At 39.1% G+C, this 19,976-nt stretch overlaps 1 protein-coding gene across 5 annotated transcripts in view; it reads right to left on the reverse strand.

The window, feature by feature from the left end:
* The window catches only part of PHYLLO (2-oxoglutarate decarboxylase/hydro-lyase/magnesium ion-binding protein), a 439,001-nt gene that overhangs the window by 373,000 nt on the left and 46,025 nt on the right, over positions 1–19,976 (reverse strand). For all 5 annotated transcript variants that reach the window (XM_089447470.1, XM_089447471.1, XM_089447473.1 and 2 more), the window contains exons 7-8: positions 15,097–15,171; positions 14,799–14,867 (exon numbers count right to left, since the gene is read on the reverse strand). In XM_089447470.1, coding sequence (XP_089303596.1) covers positions 14,799–14,867; positions 15,097–15,171 — 144 coding nt within the window. The remainder of the gene's footprint in view (positions 1–14,798; positions 14,868–15,096; positions 15,172–19,976) is intronic.

Below are 19,976 nucleotides of genomic sequence, written 5' to 3' on the forward strand. Positions count from 1 at the left end.
GCTAGTCAGGCAGCTTGTGAGGTTATTTGGATGAGGAAGTTACTTGTGGGACTTTTCAAATGGAGGATGGAGCCTACCATCATACATTGTGATAATCAGAGTTGCATTAAACAATTTGGCAAGCCAGTGTTTCATGATCGCTCAAAGCATATCGAGATCCAGTATCACCATCTTCGAGATTGCGTGCAGAAGGGGATACTCAAGCTACCATACATTCCAATAGGGAAGCAGATAGCAGACATCTTGACCAAGGCATTGGAAAGAAGCAATTTTGTTCATCACAGAGATAAATTGAGAGTTTTACAGAATCCCTTCCTCGCTAAGAGGGAGTGCTGAAAAGTAGAGAAGGAATGGATTCCTTGATTTGTGCCTTAATTCAAAGAATCGAGTTTGTGATCTTCCTAATCATGCACGAGTTCCAGTGATGAGGACAAGTTCAAGAAACAGTTTTCCTAGTGCAAGTTTGCGGAATACCAAGTTAATTGTCTTCTAGTGTGAGTTAAATTGGGAACTGAATGTTTGAGTGGAGTTAGCCTCCTAAATTTTAGGAGGATCTAGTTAACTAAGTGTCTTGACTTTTGTTAACTAGAAAAGCTCTAGTTCAACTCCTAATTTAGAAAGCTTATTAACAATAGACAAATTGAATTGCTTATAAGGAGATCGAAGGCACACTCATTATCATCATTCTTGAGCATGAGTTTGTGAGCAAGAGATCTTGTGGAGGAACAAGCCAAGAGTTTCTATTGAGAGCATTTCTTTTTGGAAGTGCACATAGAAATAGGGGAAATCCCTATTTAATAGGAGCTCAGCCAGTAATGGAAATAGGGGCCTATTTCCTAAGGATTTGCGCTAGGAAATAGTAGCATCTAGTGTGCATACCAGGAGGAAGAAGATCGACATCTTACAAGTTGCTTCAAACCTAAACTAAGGCTAAGAGATCAGATTGTATTCCCTATTGAAGCAGGGTTATTTGTAAGAGATCTACTGCTCAATCATATCATCGTGTAGCTTTGATCAGTACTGGACTTATCATTATGTAACTTTAATGAAACCTTGCATTGAGCATTACCCTTCATGTCATGAGGTATACTATTCGTGCTGCAATATTTGTAGACTTATTCGAAAGTGCAGTGTAGATGACCCAACTGAAAACTATAGTATTATTATATAATCTAGAACTCTTCTGTGATTATACACCGAGTCTTCAGGGGCAAGATCCGAACTGTAGCTGTGATCTTGAATTTATCCGAGACTGTGCCAAAACTGAGATATAATTTCATTGGTTTTGATCTTGATTACTCCATCCTTTGAACTGTTGATTCTGAACTATAATCAATCACAGTGATTCGATGCCCTTCCTTGATTGTAACCATAGCTCTGATACCATGTTGAAGAATCTAGGGCAATTGAGATTCTTCTAGTCATGATAACTATTTGTGAGGTGTTTTCAACTTTTCTTATTAGCACAATTCTTCACTTGTTATTATTAGAGTGTGTCTTTTCAATTCATCAAATAGTTACCAAAACAAAAGAGACAAGAACACAAGATATTGGCTTTCTGCCAGGGCCAAAACCTCTCACACTTTGAGAGGAAAACCCGCACAAATTCTTCTTATAGAGATTCCAATTGATGAAGACTAGAACCAAGACCCTTGACCTATATTTCCATTCCTAGACCAAGACACAGTCATCCTTCTTCTCTTGATTCTTCGATTTCTTCATGGCACCAAAACATGATCACTGCAGCATTCCAACATTGTGATCTATCCCTGAACTTTGGCCTCATCATTCCTTCATCATGTAACATTTTGCATCACTGATCGTATTACTATAGCACCTGCTATCATCGAGCATTACTGAGCCCCATTGTCCATCTGCATTCTAGTGAGTATAAGCTTGAGACAGCGAGGAGAATATTACTGTAATATCACCCAAACTAATCCGCACTGTGGTCACTGTAATAACTGATCTTCTTGTTGCTAGATCACCGAGAAACTCAAAGAATATGTCGAGAACGTTTCTGTATATAATCCGCATTTTTTTGTCTTGTACCCATCCGAAATTTCAGAGATATGTCGAGTCTGTCTGTTGTGTAAATGCAAAGGTACAAGCTCCTATTTATAGTTGTTGGGTCATACATTTAAGCCACCCTGTCCTTATGAACCGACGTGTCATTTTTGCTGAGTCGACATGTCATATATATATATGACGTTCTCCAAAGGTTGTGTCTCCATTTATTGAAGCCGACATGAAGTTTGAGCATATATATATTGATGCTGTGAGGATGACTGTGCTTGTCTATTCTGGAGGACTCTTACAAGTGTAACAACACTTCATAGACTCTGAATTATATATTTATGACAAGATGACAAATCCCTAAAGACATCAAGAAGTTTTTGACCTATGAAAAACACTTCTTGCTTATGAAACCCATGATGCAAGGAATACAATAAATATACTTGTTTCTTCTTTACATAAAATCATAATTACAAGTTGTTATGAAGACTGAACCTAGTTACACTTTCTTCAACACTCCCTCTTAACTAGGGAGGTATTCATAATGGTACTTGGTCATTATCAATCTGAATGAATTTCTCATAAGAAGAATCGGATTGGTAACTTATCTATATAGCACCATAGTAACCAACATTATTTTCACAACAAGGCCTTGATGGACAGCTCTATCTCTCATTAGATCAGAGCACAATGTTGATGAGACCAATGATTATAGACACCTTCATCATTGTCTCTCAAGGTACATACCCACCCGGGTGTTCACTAATTATGACCTTCTAGGACTATTCTTATCTTGGGTTCCCAGCCCTCAAAGAATATCGGTCCTCTTGCCTACTCTTGTCTTGGATGCCCTACACATCCTCAAAGAGCATCGGATGCCAGATGATTACCCAATCCTCCATTCTTTCTTCCCAGGTGAAGACAAGAATGTTGTGTCTACCATGTGTCTACATTTCCATTCATGGCCTTCACTAAGACTTACAGCTATTAGTCCTGGTCTAGTGCATGACACATGAAATGGAAAAACACATCTATCACTCCCTTTTAATCAAGAGTGACTCAATCCAGGCTCCCTCTTAATTAGGGATCTATCAGAGCTCCCTCTTAGCTAGGGACTCTTCTATCAGCAACTTCTTCTTCGTGGGTCCTTCAGCTGCTTGATCAACTTCTCTCCTTGATGTCATGAAAATCAGTTGAGCTTCTTCCTTGTAGGGCAACAGCCATTGATCACTTTCCTCCTTAGTTCATCATGTCATTCCTTTCTTCATGGAAAGTGGCCTTCTTCATATCTGGAAACTTCGTTATATGACTACTTCTTTCTCATCATGCTTCTTCCATCTACCATATGAATGTTAGTTGTACTTATATTTACAACTCTTGTTTGAGTAGCCCTGTATTATCCAAATATTATTCAAGGAATCAAAACATCATATTAAATCAAATCATACTTTACGAGATGGCTCTTCATCATGACATCTTCTTGTAGGTATCAGCATCCTGCACACATATTGACTGATCTTCCAAAGATATCAATTGTCAAGGGTCTTCATCCTTTTCATACTTTCATCAAAGTCTTCATATATTTCCAGGAGATTTCCTAGTCAAATCTTCTTGGTCTTTTGGATGTTGACTGCATATCTCACAATTTCTTCCTTCCTCACACATTCCATTCCTAGGAGCTTTCAATCAAAGTTTCTTAATTGTAGTCAACCACCTCATACTTCATATGAGGACATATTGTGTTGATTTCATCTAGTCTGACTTATGCCTTCTTGCATCCTTTTAGAGGAGGAGATCTTTTTCTCTTGATCGTGCTTCTCAAGATAGAAGCAATGATCCATGTTACCTACAACCATATGACATGACATTATAATATTAAACATAAGCATTCATACCTTATTTTACCTTCAGGTCATCGAGGCTTCTTCCAACAGCTTTCTTGATTGAAAAGATTTTCAATCCCTTGATCTGCTTCATGTCATCATATCATCATCTCATGGATTCCATAAGTTGGAGTTCTTGTTGAAACACTTGCTTCTTCTCTAGATTAGTGAACCCTACGATGAGGATTCCATCAGAGAATTTTGAGGATCTTGTATATCCCCAACTGGCAAATGTTTCCTTTTTGACTTGATGTATGATGAGTCTTGTCTTAGATGACTCCTTCCTTTCCTTCAATGTCCACTGAGGTTCCCAAGAGCTATATCCTACATGTTTGTCTACCATGGATTTTGTCCTTCATGATTCCCATGGTGATGTCACAAGCTCTTGTTTCTAATGCTTCCATGATGCCATGATGCATCTTATTGTCATATCTTATAGCAGAAGCTTATGATAGGACCCTTTTGTGAGGGATACCATCTTACTCATAGGAGAGATTTGTTACTCCCTCTTTTCTTGGCCCTTTTCTTCAGCTTCCTCCATCTATCTGGTGATATGAGCTTCCATAGTCTTTTCATAATCCTAGCTATACTATTCTATCTTGTTTGAGGACCAAACTTCTCTTTCCTTTCTGCACATTTTTAAGTCCTTTATCCTTCAATACTTTTGCCCTCAACTTGTCTTTCTCTATCTAGTATAGAGACCACAAATTGTTGAATGAGGTATCCTTCTTGTTCATGGACACTTGTTGCTTTGCCTATCAATTAGAGCAATGATGATTCTCTTATTATCATCTTTTCCAGATCTCCCAATTGAGATCTCATGAAGATATTTCTTCATTCTTTGATATCTTCAATTTTGTGTAGATCAGGTCTAAGTGATGTGACCTTCTTTACTACATTTTTCAGAGAATATATCTTCTAGTATGTCATTTGTCTCCTTTCCTATACATAGAGATGACCTAGGACTGATTTCATAAGAATCCTATGAGTCCCTTTATTCAAACAATGTTTGACCTTCAGAGACTTTTCCATAGATATCACTGACTTCTCTTTTCTATGAGGATTATGACAATCCTCGTTATTTCATGCAAGGACCTTTGATGACCCATCCAATCTATAGATTTCCTTGCAATCATGAAGTCATTTTACCAAATTGATTAATGAAAATACTTACTTGACATGTGAAGATAAAATCTTCACCTTGATCATGTTGAAGATGCACTGATGCTTTCTCTGGGTGACCTTCTCCAAGGGTAAGGATGAGATCCTTGCCACAATGTAGAAATGTTCCAGGATCTTCAGGTTATTGCTTTACTGTAATTCCTGTTCAACACCTTAGAAGAAACCCAAGCACTGTGACCATCGAGACTGTGAAATGAATGTCATCTGACTGTGGGTGGTACTGAAATGTATATCCAAACTGAACTGTTGTATGAGCTCTCCTAACTGAGTCTTCTACCTGTGACCATTTGCATCTTTTGTACAAGCTTCCTGAGGCTGAGACTTGTGAAAATTTCTAACACGAAATTCTACTGCAGTATCTGATTTATTTCTCCTATTTATTTTTCACAATAAGTTATTCACAAAAGCCTTTAGTAAACATCAAAGTAAATTCTACTGCAGTTGTCACATAATAGCATAGAGAAAAGAACAGTGAAATACAAGCACAAGAATCAATCACATCAACACAATTATTTTTGGACAATAGTCCCCGGAAAAACCCAATGCGAGAAAATCGGTGCAGCAGATGAGGGTTTATTTATTATTCTTCAGCAACAATCTCTTTACAAGGAATGATTTGCAGAACATAGAGAAACCTCTGAGAAAACACCTGAGATAATTTTCCTCCACCCTTTGGAGAAATTCTGACACCCAAGAGACCCTCCAGCCTTCATTGCGTCACCTCTGCATCATCTCTGCATGAGGACTGCATCCCTTGTTGCGTTGCCTCTCTGAGTTGTCCCTCTGCATTGCCCCTCTGATGCACTGTGTCCCCTCTTCCTCAGTCTCTAACTAATGCTGATACCCTCCTCTTCCTTCACCCTGCAACTCTCCCTCTGAAATCGAACTCTTACTTCTTGAGAATCGATTTCCCTCGGGTTACTGAGTATTTGCCCGGTGTGTCTCCAAATGACTCTCAAGTCTTCATTTATACTTTTCTTGTTGAGATATCAACGGTCGTGATCTAATCTCTAATCAACGACTAAGATTAAATTAGACTTGATCCTCGTCTCTTAGAAGTTTCTCACCCATACTTTCATTAATACTCATTAATATGTTGATTTTCCTAAGTTTAGACTTAGGAACCCCATTAAAAATATTATTTATTTTAATAAAATACAATCCAGGTGGAATTTCTCCAAACAATTTATGGGTCTTGGAGATCTCATGTGTTTCAGCACCTCCACAAAATTTCAGAGCTAGAGCACGACCGATGCTACCCAAAATCAACACTCCCTCTTAGCGAGGTATGTGCTCTAGCAATACTTCCCAACAGAAGTATCACATTGATCCACGATATCGGTCCTCTGCATTGCTAATGCACACCTTGCTGCCCCTCATCTATTGCGCTGCTGCAACCTGTACTGCTACCCATGACACTGCCAATGTCACTGCTACATTTGTACTGCAACTCCCTCTGAATATGTTGCATCATGTTGCCCATAGCACTGCCACTACTAATTGTTGCACTGTAGCTCCCTCTTAAGAACTGCACTATCAGTTTATACTACTAAAACGGTTTCTCAATCATCCCCATCTTCTCCCTGAAATAAACAAACTTTGTTCTTCCTAGAGCCTTGGTGAGAATGTTTGCCACCTGTTCTCCTGTAAAAGTGTATTGTAACTGTATTGCACCTCGCTGGACACAGTCTCTGATAAAGTGACACCTGATGTCAATGTGCTTCGACCGATCATGAAAAACTGGATTCTCGGAGATCTTGATGCAACTCTGATTATCACACAAAATGTTGGTCGCTTCCATCCTTCTCCTGAATAGATTCGCAAGCAACTTCCTCAGCCATATGGCTTCACACGATGTTGTGCTAGTTGCCATATATTTAGCTTCAACTGAGCTCAGAGCTACGGACTTATGTTTCCTACTATACCAGGAGGTCTTTCCTGATCCAATGTTGAAACAATACCTAGTGGTACTTTTCCGATCTACTAAACTTCCAACCCAATCTACGTCAGTGAACCTGTTAGAGTCGGTCTAGTAGCCCTCCATCAGCGATCAAAGCTCTTTGCATTTGCATAGGTAGGTGTCTCATCAGTGTCATTCTTTGCATTCCGTTAGGCATGCCATAACCCTGATGGAGGAGCTGGTGTCTTTGTTCCCCTCTGGGCACTGCTGGATCAGCTTGTTTCAGTCATTAAACTTTGTCAAGGTTACTTGTCTATTGTCTTGAGATCAAATTTTTAGGTCTAGGGTTTTTGGTCAAGTTTGTCTTCAAGCTCATGTCTCTGAAGGTCAATAAGTACCCAGCAAGCCAGAGGGATGATTTTTAAAGTGTTTTTTCAAAAGATTCTATCTTGTACAGTTAATTTTCACCTTGGATTTAAAAACCCTGTTTTTAAAGTCAAAGTCATTTCTCAAAAATTTTGTGAAAATTGTAAAAAATTCAAAATGATTCAAAGGACAGCATATAACCCTGGCTCCCTTGCCAAGATCCCTCAGAGCCTATCCCTGCAAAAATTATCAAAGAAAAGCATCAAATCAATCAGTTTCAGGACAAAAGGAAACCAAAAAGTCAAGTTTATAAAGTGTCATGGAAAAAAACATTATAAAGTGGGTTATGATGTGAAATTAATTCAAACAAGGCTATAAAAGCCCTAATCTCCCTCTATCAAGCCTCATTATGCTTCCAAGTGATAGAGCAACTCATTGCAAGAGAGTTTGAGTGAAGTTTGTGAGTTGGGAAGGCGCGCGACCCGTCGAACCAGGCGCGCGACCCGTCAGACGCGCGCGACCTGTCAGGCACCCTCCGCCAGTGTTAATTCACAAGGCGCGCGACCCGTTGGGTGAGGCGCGTGACCCATCAGCGCTCTCTCTGCAAAACCGCCAGCAAATTTGCCAAGGAGCCACAAATTGCTAAATTGTGCAAGGTAGGCCCTCCATCATAAAAAATTATTGCTTGTTACAGTTCAAGAAGGTCATGATTATATTTGTAAAGGTCTCCATTTGCAAGTAGAAGTCTCTATTATGCTCTGGCTTGAAGTTGTAAAAATTGCTAGGGTTTATTATGCTGTTTTGAGGTATCCCATTGTTCTCATTTTTTCCACCTCCCATTACATTTTCCTTATCATTTTATGTAAATTTCCCTTCCAAATTTGTTAAAGAGCCCTAAACCCTACCCTTCTTCCCAAGAAATCAAAAGAAAAATTAAACCCTAGCCCTTCCTCCCATATCATTATTGTAAATAAATTTGGAAAATAATGTATATGCAATAATCCTTTCCCTAAACTCCCTGTTTCATTATTATTCCCAGTTTCCCTTTAAAATATCCCTTCCCTAACATTTCCCTTGTGCTCCTTGTCCCCTAGAAACAGCATTTTAATCAGCAGTTTGCAAAGCAGAAACAGCAGTACATTTCAGCCACTTTGCTCCTAAAACAATGTCAGAAACCGAAACCAATTATGAGCAAAGTGATGACCATGCATCAGCTTCAGAGTTTGAGGAACAGAGGAGGCCTCACAAGGGTGGAAAGGGCGGTCATCATAGGAGAGAGGAGCCCACCTCTTTGACCGATTTGCAGGCTTGTCCGATGGCAGTATCATGTTTCCGTTATATGTCTTGTTATGAGTTTTGCGAGAGGATCTCTCGGATTCAGCATCACAGGGAATTGGCTCGCTTATTTGTTTTGCATTTGCATGATGGACATGTGAACCTTGCTGGGGTGGAATTTACATTGACACCCGAGATGATTGCTCAAGCCACAGGGATACCGAATGTCAGAGAGGTGTGGAACAAGCGCAGGATGTTGGACAGTGTTCAGTTTGAGCCTTTCATTAGACCTGCATTCATGAGACATTTGACGGGTGTATTTCCCTTCAGATTTTTGAGGAGTGAGTATGCTCCCATGATGAGGCCTATCATGCTCTTTTTCACCTGTGAAGGCAGATTTTCACAGATATATTCGTACCATATTCGCCTGATGATGCATTTCACACGGGTACGGATGATGAACATCCCTGTTTTCATGTGCCAGAACATTGAGAGGATGGTGCCCTTGATGCAAAGGAAGAGCCCAGCACAGCAGTATAGGAGCCTCTATCATTACGGTTTGATTCAGCTTGTGGTCAGACATCAGTTGGCTCGGCAGGGCATCACATGGGAGGAGTTCATCTCTCGTGAGTTCTTTACAGCACCACCACCACATCCGGAGATTGTTCATGAGGAGGGAGGACCATCACAGCAGCATGATATCCCCGGGACTAGCCATGTCAGCTCTTCTCCATTGGTCACTTATCAGAGAGGCCACAGGGTCTTATTTGCAGCAGCTAGGCGAGTATTTTCTCCACACTAGGTGGAAGGGGTCTCGCCTTCTTCATCAGCACCACGAGTGTTATCTCCACACCAGGTGGAAGGGGCCTCGTCTCCGACAGCAGCACAGGTATCAGAGAGGGGCAAACAGCCCAGGATTGATGAGGGGCCATCAGGTGTTCCAGATACAGAGCTTGTTGATCTTGATGTCAGTTCTCCTAGCCTAGAGTCAAAGGAGATCATTCAGCACCTTAGAGCTGAAAATGATGCATTGCAGAAGAGATTAGAAGGGGCACAATGGACAATCTCATATCTAGAACAGCGCAACAAGCAGTTGGAGGATGAGCAAACTCTTGATGAGTTGTGGAGAATTCGTAGTGACCGCAACTTGAATCGAAGAAGACCCGGTGATTTAGTGCCAGTTGAGCGAGAGGCTATGCTTATCTGGCTCAATGCTCATTTAGAGAGGCTGTTGGCTAAGGCCAACCAAGATAAGAAATTGCTGAGAAACATGAAGAATCGTTATTGGGCACAGATGCACGTGTGCAAGGCAAAGATGAAGGTGCTCCAAAGGCGGTTGGTCAAAGCACAAAAACGGATAAAAAGGCCCGATCCCCTCCACATCTTGGTCGAGGCTTCCTTGAAGGAGCATGGCACTAAATAGCTCAGCCCCAGCACAAATTCCAAGAAATTTTGAGCATTTTGGGTGATTTTTGGTTTTTAAGGCAAAAAACAGGTTTTTCCGCTTGACGGGTCTCACCCCCCGCGCGACCCTTTCACTTGGCAACTCTATTTTCAAAAAACTCAGCATTTCTGAATTTGGCATGAAAAGTTACACATGCTCACCCATTGCCAAGAGATTTTATGAAGTTTTGGGCCTCCTGAAAGTCAAAAAACAAGCAAAAAATGACTTTCTGCCACATTTTTGACACACAGAAAGCAGTCTTGGGAGATTGCAATTTTGGAGGGGCAAATGACAACCAAATTCAGAAATTCCAGTTGGGTTGGAAAGTAGACTCACAGACCTTTCCAACAAGCCTACTCTTGCCTCATTCGGACACCTAAAAGTGCCCCAAAAGTGCTCTCAAAGGCGCGCGACCCATCAGGCAAATTACTCAGGATTTCAAGCCTACAGCTCAGCAAAACGCAGTTTTGACTGTGTTTGACTTTTTGGAGTTGATTTTTATCCTTCTTGTTGTAAATGATGTAAATTTATGACACTTTTACACTTATGTATCTCTCTGGAAGATTCATTCATGAGATAGGTGAAAATTAAATGAATGAATTGGTTTCCTAGTTTATAGATGCAAGTTGTTTTGACTGCCTAGTTTTCAGTGCTTAGTTTAGAATTGGTTGAAACAGCTCCTAGGATAGTGAGCTCGACCCCTAGAGGCAGGGAAAGATGTTAGATGATCTATATTATGTACTCTCTTGCTCATTTTCATGGTTGGACTCTTGAGGGAGAAGCTCTTATTGTATTACACACTGTATCTCTGCAATTTTTGGCAAAGGAAGACCAGGGTTTTGCAGTCCTTTTTGGGATTCTTGTGGTCACATGTATTGATGGTGTGTTTCTCTTTGTACTTGTAAGTGTATTATGTGAATCATTTCCTTACTTTTCCTTCTGCACATTAGGCAAATGAAGTGTTAAAGTAGAACTCGTGACTGTCATGCTCTGCTTTTAAGTTTGCTTAATATCAATGTTTTCGACTGTTTAAAGGGAATTCAAGGTTATTGCTTGCTCTCTTTAACTCCTCACCGGTCATTCTCATCCATCCATCTCTATTGAAGGCATCAATACTGTTTCCTACCTCGCCCCAAAGAACCCCCTGCGAAAACTGTGTCCAATCCCTGCACCTAAAATTGCCATTTCCCCAATTTTACACCAAAAACCCTAAAAATCCCAAATCAACCCTTTTGATCAGTTTACTAGCCTAAAATCAGTGTTACCCTATTGGTTATCTCGCCCATTGAAGATCTTTATCGAGATAGACCGGAGAGAGCCCTCTCCTGCCCCCTAGGGCTAGCTACGAGGCTAAGTGGTTTGATGTTGCCTTGAGGTTTACCTTTCTCAGCCTGAGGTGAAATTTCAAGCGTTAACAGAACCCACTCAGCCTGATATCATTGCCTCGGGTGTACATTAATCCATGCTCGATTGTTCCTCGTACATATCTGAGAACATGCTTGGCTATTGCCCAGTGTGCCCTCTTCGGTTCCACCGTGAACTGACTGAGGATGTTGATAGCGTAACAAATGTATGGCCTAGTATTGACTAGATACATCAAGGACCATATGAGCTACCTGTACAAGGTGGGATCTACTTCTTTATCTTTAGACGCATCAATCTTCTTCCAATTGGTAATCATTGGAGTAGCCATGGGTCTACAGTCCTGCATTCTGAACATTTTTCAAAAATTGTAGCATATCTCCCTTGTCCAAGGAAAATTCCACCCTTCTGCTGCCAAACATCCAACCCCAGAAAATAATCCATCCGTCCCAAATCCTTCATGTCAAACTCTATAGCTAGGTTTTCCTTGCAATCTTTGATGAGCCTAGATGAACTTGTCAAGAAAAGGTCATCCACATATGACACCAGAATTAGAGGCTCATTCTCTACAATCAAATAATAGAGGTTGGGATCTGTGTCACTCTTCACGAATCCCATCTTCTGCAAGTAACCATCAATTCGACAATACCATGCTCTATGCACTTGTTTAAGCCCATACAAGGCTTTCTTTAACCTACATACATGAGTTTTCTTCTCATGTGTCTCAAAACCCTCTGGTTGTTCAATGTATACTTCTTCTTCTACACCATGTTCAAGAACGCAGTCTTGACGTCCATCTGGTGAATCTCCCACCCCATCTGTGCTGCAAGGGATATCACGGATCTAATAGAAGTATACATGGCTAATGGGGTGAAGGTTTCTTCGTAGTCTATCCCTTCCTTCTGGGCATACCCCTTAGCCACGAACTTGCCTTTGTATTTTTCCACACTATCATCTGCAGCATATTTGACCTTGTAGATCCATCTCGAACCTACAACTGATCTGTCCTGAGGCCTAGGTACCACTTCCCAGACATCATTGATCATTATGAAACTGTATTCCTCTACGATAGCATCTCTACCTATACTTGATGCTGAACGGACTCCTGAAAACTAGAGGGTTCTCCAACCTAAGCCACCAAAGCTTAGTATCTATCTGGTCTCTATGCTCCCTTTTCTTGCTCCTAGGAGCTCCAACGAAATCCTCTGCATCCCGTAGTATCTGTCGAAGTTCCCGGCTCGTTCTTCCACTGGTAGTGGGTAGATCTATTTGCTCCTCCTCCTAAGATTCCACCCGTTGTGATGCCTCTGGATTCTTGTCGTTTGGAGAAATTTTGGTGTTGGTTTTTGTTAGTCGAAGTGGCTAGACCAATGGATCATCCTTTGACTGCTCTTCAGAAGGCATTTCTCAGGATTTCCTAAAAGCTCTGTCCTCCATGAACTTTACATCCTGTCATACTACGATCTTTCTATTTCTCGGAATGTAGATTCTATATGCCTTAGCATTCTCGCTATATCCCACAAGATATCCTTTTTCTGCAGTTTGATCCAACTTCTTCCTCTTTTCTTTGAGTATATGGCAGTATGCCAAGCTCCCAAATATTCTAAAATGACTCACTTCAGGCTTCTTGTCGGTGAAGACACTCTCCGGGGTAATCTTACCCAATGCCCTGTGAGGAGTCCTATTTTGAACATATACTATTGAGCTGCATGCTTCAGCCCATAGAAATTCGGGCATATCCTGATCATACAACATTGCCCTTGTTGCTTCAACAATAGTTCTGTTCTTCCTCTCTGCTACTCCATTTTGCTCTGAATTATATGGAGTTGTCCATTCTCTTTTGATGCCTTCCCTTGCACAGAAATCAGTGAAGTCCTTATCAATATATTCTCCATCATTGTCCAAGTGCAACACTTTTATCCTCTTCCCTGTCGAATTCTCAACCAGAGCTTTAAACTCTTTGAATCGATCAAAAACCTCATCCTTGGTTTTTAGAAAGTAGATCCAAGTCTTCCTGGAATGGTCATCAATGACAAAGTATTCGGCACCACTAAGAGCTTTTGTGGACATGGGTCCGCAGATATCTGAATGTATCAATCCCAAAACACTCTTTACCCTACTGTTACTTCTGGAATAAGCCGCTTTGGCATACTTGTGTTAATGCGAAGGTACAGGCAATTTATAGTTGTTGGGTCATACATTTAAGCTGACCTGTCCTTATGAACCGACGTGTCATTTTTTCTGAGCCGACATGTCATATATATATATATATATATATATATATATATATGACATTCTCCAAAGGTTGTGTCTCCATTTATTGAAGCCAACATGAAGTTTGAGCATATATATATTGATGCTGTGAGGATGACTATGCTTGTCTATTCTGGAGGACTCTTACAAGTGTAACAACACTTCATAGACTCTGAATTATATATTTATGACAAGATGAAAAATCCCTAAAGACATCAAGAAGAAGTCTTTGACCTATGAAAAACACTTCTTGCTCATGAAACCCATGATGCAAGGAATAAAATAAATATATTTGTTTCTTCTTTACATAAAATCATAATTACAAGTTGTTATGAAGACTGAACCTAGTTACACTTTCTTCAACATTCATTATGGTGAATGTCAACACAAAGCAAGAGAATACCCCATACAACCACCTTGTTATCTTGAGATATAATTAACCAAAGAACAAATTGACATTATTAAAGACATGTGGCTTAATTGCCTTAAATCACTACATTTCGTTAGACTAAGTACAGCATAACTACATCAACATATGATCATTATAAGCTAACTCCAACATAAATAATCTACATTTTGAGTTGCAATGGCATATGGACACAGGGAATAGTATATCTAAACAGGAGTATTTGGATTTTTTAAAATAGGCTACTGGAAAGGCTTACAACATAGTTTACATGATCTGTTTTGTCATGGTCATCCTTAAACTAAAGTACAGCATAACTACATCAACATATGATCATTATAAGCTAACTCCAACATAAATAATCTACATTTTGAGTTGCAATGGCATATGGACACAGACAATAGTATATCTAAACAGGAGTATTTGGATTTTTTAAAATAGGCTACTGGAAAGGCTTACAACATATGTTTACATGATCTGTTTTGTCATGGTCATCCTTTATAGGAAATCTCAAACCTGGATTCTTGTGATCAACAAATTTTCTAAATTTGCCTAGGAATAGGGGTCATTCAACGCATATCAAGCCTAACAAAAGAAACTGCAAATATGATCCATAATTTTACTCCTCTACATTAATAAGAACACTTTCTATTTACCAAAAGAAACTGTTAAAGCGCAGTTATAAGAATTTAAAGGAAACACCAACCATACCGTGCTTCCCATAAAAGAAGTTGAAGCATCAACTTCAAGATAAAACTGGAAAAAATCCCGATCCTTTTCCTGATCAAAACCCATCAGATAAATTACCTCAAAATAAGCATATGTTTTCCTTGATGGAACCAATTTCTTCATGTCTTGAATGAACATGGAAATGCTCAAAATTTGAAATATGTATACACTCTTTAAGGCAACCAACAATAGTTCATGTAAGTATCACTGCTATGTTAGCAAGGCTTTAGAAACTTTAGAGAGATCCTCATTTTTTATAATTTAACAAAAATAGCATTACCTGACGACAAGCTAGCAATTCTAGAGAGTCAACCTCTGTTTCAGTTCTGAACTGTGTCCTCCTAGCCAGAACAACCTGGATACTTGAAACCATGCAAAGCATAAGCCAAAAACTAGCATTTAATGTATTAAAGCATGAATGATGCATAAACAAGAGAAATGAAATTGTGTTCTTAAACTAAATATATACATCCATAAAATAAAAGTTTGAACCTATACTGTGATTAGAAGTTATACATTTGTGTTTTATTGGTAAGTAATTTACTCAGAATTTGACACAGCAAAAGACTGTCTTTGTAAACCATAGATAATTTAGCATGGAAAATTCATACCATCAAAGGGAAAGTGATACATATCTAATACGATTGAATCATGAGGGCATAACAAGGCATTAAAATGGAAAAGTTCACCCATACAAGGAGAGAGGGGAGACATTGTTTCTTGTCAAACATGATAATTATAATGTAGCTAGCAAGAGCTCTGTGATAAGCACTCTAGGTGATACTTGCAATTCCAAAGGATGAAGGATAGTTTCTACTCTCCAGCAGTGAGGTATGAAGCATCGGTAAACTCAATCCTTGATAATATCTCCTTTAAGGGCAATTCCTTATATTAATATATCAACAACCATGAGAAGACCCTCAATCCAATATAAGAGCCCAAAAGACCAAACTGTCTACAAACGATCAACCCCTTTAGCTTCTTCATCTATAAGGCCCTCTTACCCCTCATTTTGAATGAGGCCTATACTAGTGAATTTGGCCACTACCTTTGTGGTTTCATCAAAGAGCTTTGGAAGGTTAGAGTGTTCATTTGGTTCCACGGATAGCTAATGACATGGAAAGATGATGTGCTAAAGGATTTGATAATGTATTGCTCCGTATACTTGTTTATCATAGAGATAGAATTAAACTTGATCATGTGATGTTCTAGTCTCCACTCCTTGCTAGATGATTGGACACGAGGATGTATGGATCCCTTGGTGCAACACCCTAGCACTTTGGGGCTAATTGAACATTGCATTAAGTTGATCATTTGGTTGGCTTCATCATGGCATAGGGCACTTGCCATACACATGGTTTGTTACTTGGATGGATTGACATGCACATGATTAGGACTCCTTTTCTCGAATTCCCTAGCTCCTAAGTCACCCCACACATCCTTACCCCCCACTTGTATCATGTATTTCACATCTCATATGCAACATGTGTGTGACACGTGTTGGAAATGAGCCCTACTCATGTCCTGAAATTTCGACATGCGTCTGGTGAAAAAGTGACCCACAGCTTCATAAACTTGATTTTTTGCCTCATTCTCATGCAATTTAGTCAGAGGTTTGGAGCTATCCTAGGCTTTTAAGTGCAGCTAAGAGTGATTAAGCAGTGTTAGAAGGGAATCCAGGTGTTGGGAAGTGGATTTGTCCAAGCCCTGCAAATTTATGTAATTAATGGTAATGTTAAATCTTAAAGGAAAAGGATGTCCTTTTATTTAAACTTTTAACATTACCATTAATTGTTTCAAGATGTTTGAGAATGGTTGCAACCTCATTAGATTTCATATAGAGAAAATATAATTTTAGATCTCACTCAAAATCCAACAGACTTGACAATTTTCAAGATTTCAAAATTAGGGGGATTGCAACATTTCCATTCAATTCTATCATGTATAGGAGTATGGAACTAGCATTTAATCAAGAGCACCAAGCCCTCTAGACATGTCGATGATGGTGGCACTGATTGTTGAACTCCTCTACCATGACCGTTGTAAAAATGTACCATCGCTCAAACAAAATCTCGATTTGACATCTTAAGCTTTTTTATATCTTATTTAATGCTTTGAGGGTGATATTGATAATGAGGATCTTAATATAGACAATGATTTTGATGATATGTAGTACTATTTATTTGTTGTAGCATGATTTTTTTGGACACTAGAGGCCATTTGGAGCCTCTTTGATGATGTATTTTTGGTTCAAAGATGGATTGCACTCTATGCTATTTTGGTTATATGCACTAGTTGTATCATCATGTAGAAGTGTAAATGTTTTAGTTTCTAAATTCTAAAGAGATTTGATTCTGTCTATATTTCCTTTTTGTATGTGTAATAATTCACTAATTTGTTATATATATATATATATATATATATAGATATATTCATAGGGGTTCATGATGTTCATGACATATTTTGATTTAATCTTACTTGTATCCACTACTCCTCACGGTTCATTGGTTCAAACATGACATTTTGGGGATTCTCACACACATATGTCGAGGCATATTGTTGGATTAAAGGGGTCATCCCTCCTTTTCATGGATATGGTTGAGTGCTATTTGCAGTACACATGTTGAGTCCTTGTATCACGGATCTACTTGCTTGATTTGAGGATAAGTCCACTTTGGAGGTTACTTTGCACAATTTATCAATGCATATATATATTAATGTGTCCTTCGTGTCTTTTTTCCAGGGTCACCATGTCTCGTGTGTTGAAAATGTAGTGAGCAAGGTCTTCCAGCTTGTGCCTTAGCCAGTGAAGACCTCAAATTGTCCTTCTCCCAATATGAGTGCGAGCTCATGAGTTAGACTTCCGTTAGGATGAGTTATTTCCAATTTATTGGAATAATCATCAAGTTAGCATGTGTAGAGTTGTTGCTTTAGTTAAGTGAAGTCTTCATCAGTTTGACTACAGAACGAGGTGGCAATTACAAGTTCAGTTAGAGCAAGTTAGTCTTTAGCCTTGATTGAAGGAAGAACGAGTTAAGAACTCCAATGTTGATTGGAGAGAGAAAGAGAGTCACTCTCAGTTAACTCATCAGTCAGAACTTGAGTTCTAAAATAGGATTGGGTCTCCTTGCATGTTCAAATTGGATCTATAAGGAGGAGGACGAAAGCACAGGAATTGACAAGTTTTGTGCACAAGGTTTGTGAGACAAGACAGTTCACGATTTTGTGAGTCTTTGATTATGGAAAGCGCAGAGCTTGTATCCTAAGAAATAGGAGATCACAAGGGCGCTAGAATTTGGGAGATTGATTGTGCACAAGGTTAAGGATCTGGTGTGTTAAGAAAGAGGAGGCAGGAAGTGTGCAAGGAAATAGGAGGAATTGAGCCAGGATTTAGGAAACTCATGTGCGCTAACAAATAGGGACCTAGTGCACAAGGATTTAGGAGGCTTCTAGTGCGCAGAGACCAAGGAGAAGAGAGCAGGTTTTGCAGGGAAAATCAAGGGGGCAGCAGAGGAACAATTGCGAGCTAGAGGGCCGAGATCAAGCAGTGATCAAGGCAAGCCGAGATCAATTATATCAAGTTGAGATTTATGAGAAGAAGCAGAACGCTTTCTCAAAGATAGATTGCTTTGTAATAGATCCAATTGCTCAAGAACAATCAATAAAATACCACATCAAGGAAGCAAGTTTTCCCTATTGGGTTTCCAGAGAAAACAAGTGTGTCAATTTGTGTGCATGTGTTTTTTATCTCTAGTGTTTTTTTAATGCCTAGATTTTACTATTAACCAGACAATCAATTTAACCAAAATTAACCAACTTAATTGCAAATGCTTACTTGGAAATCTCGTTTGAAGTTGATTCCGGTTGTCGTTGCTCCCAAACTGCTCCTGCTACCAAACCAACCATTTCCTCCCAGCTTATCTGGTTCCCAGATCTAGAAGACTTCGAAATTGAGGTCTTCTGGCCCCCGTGCCCAAAGCTCCAAGAACAACCGCTCAAGTTTCCAAGTCTCTTCGTTGCCTCTCAAGCCCCAGGCTCGTCCCACAGATTCGTTCTAGCGATTCTCTTCTTCGTCATGGCTCTCTCCGTACTTTTTCTTCTGCGCTCGCTTCCCTTCCTCAAAAAAAAAATTAAAAAATCCCTTTACCTCATTCCCTCTCCTTATATCTCCAAAGGCATCCCTGCTTCAGTGTCAAGATTTTCATTATAATATATTTTCCTCTCTTTGTCGTTCACTTGCCATGATGAATGGATTTTAATGACTTTTCTTTTTGAGGTAGCCCCCTTTAACATTTATATAACAATATTTATAACCATATCCAATTTAGTTGAATTGAGTAGATTCACCAACTCTTTTTCTTTTTTTAATTTAAAAGAATGGTTTTGTTAAAAGGATTTTATTTAATAGTTTTATTTGATTAGTGCAATAAATGGGTTTATTTAATAGGTTTATTTGATTAGTGCAATAAATGTATTTATTGCATAGGTTTATTTAATTAGAATTATATTAAATCATTTATCTATGTTTAGACAGTCATCATAACCACCTAGTATATATACATATATGTTTTTTTTTCATAATGTATTAGTTATATTATGATGGTGGTATACATATCAAGTACACCACTCAATATATTCATTATATTCTGGATAGTTAGGTATTTACTTAGTACTTCAATAATTAATTCATTACCCTATACTTGAACATTCTTCATAATTAGTTAGTATGCATAATAGTGCAGTGCATGCGATGCATGCATATGTAGCTATCATATGCATGCTTCGTATTCCTATGCTCCTTGTAATTCGAGATGGGTCATTACAGTTTTATTTTGTTGCTTATGAATTGTTAAGAAACTCTGTATCTTGGTGAAAGTAAACTAGGTTTCAGTTTTCAGTTATTCATCTAAGTAGTTGCAGAGTTTCATGGAAATTTAACATCATGTCAAACACTCATATTTATCAGTCCTTTGTATCTTGTTTCTGGGATTACCATGACTCGTGTTGGACACTCATGTTTCCATGTCCTCCATGTCTTGTGTCAAACACTCATATTTCCATGTCCTCCATGTCTCGTGTCGAACACTCATATTTCCATGTCCTCTGTGTCTCGTGTCATTGTGTCAAGTAACTTAGCCTAGCTCTTATGAATGATATTCA

Source organism: Pinus tabuliformis, chromosome X, assembly GCF_031772625.1.
Source record: "Pinus tabuliformis cultivar Carrire ecotype Pingquan chromosome X, CPIR1, whole genome shotgun sequence".
Classification (NCBI taxonomy): domain Eukaryota; kingdom Viridiplantae; phylum Streptophyta; class Pinopsida; order Pinales; family Pinaceae; genus Pinus; species Pinus tabuliformis.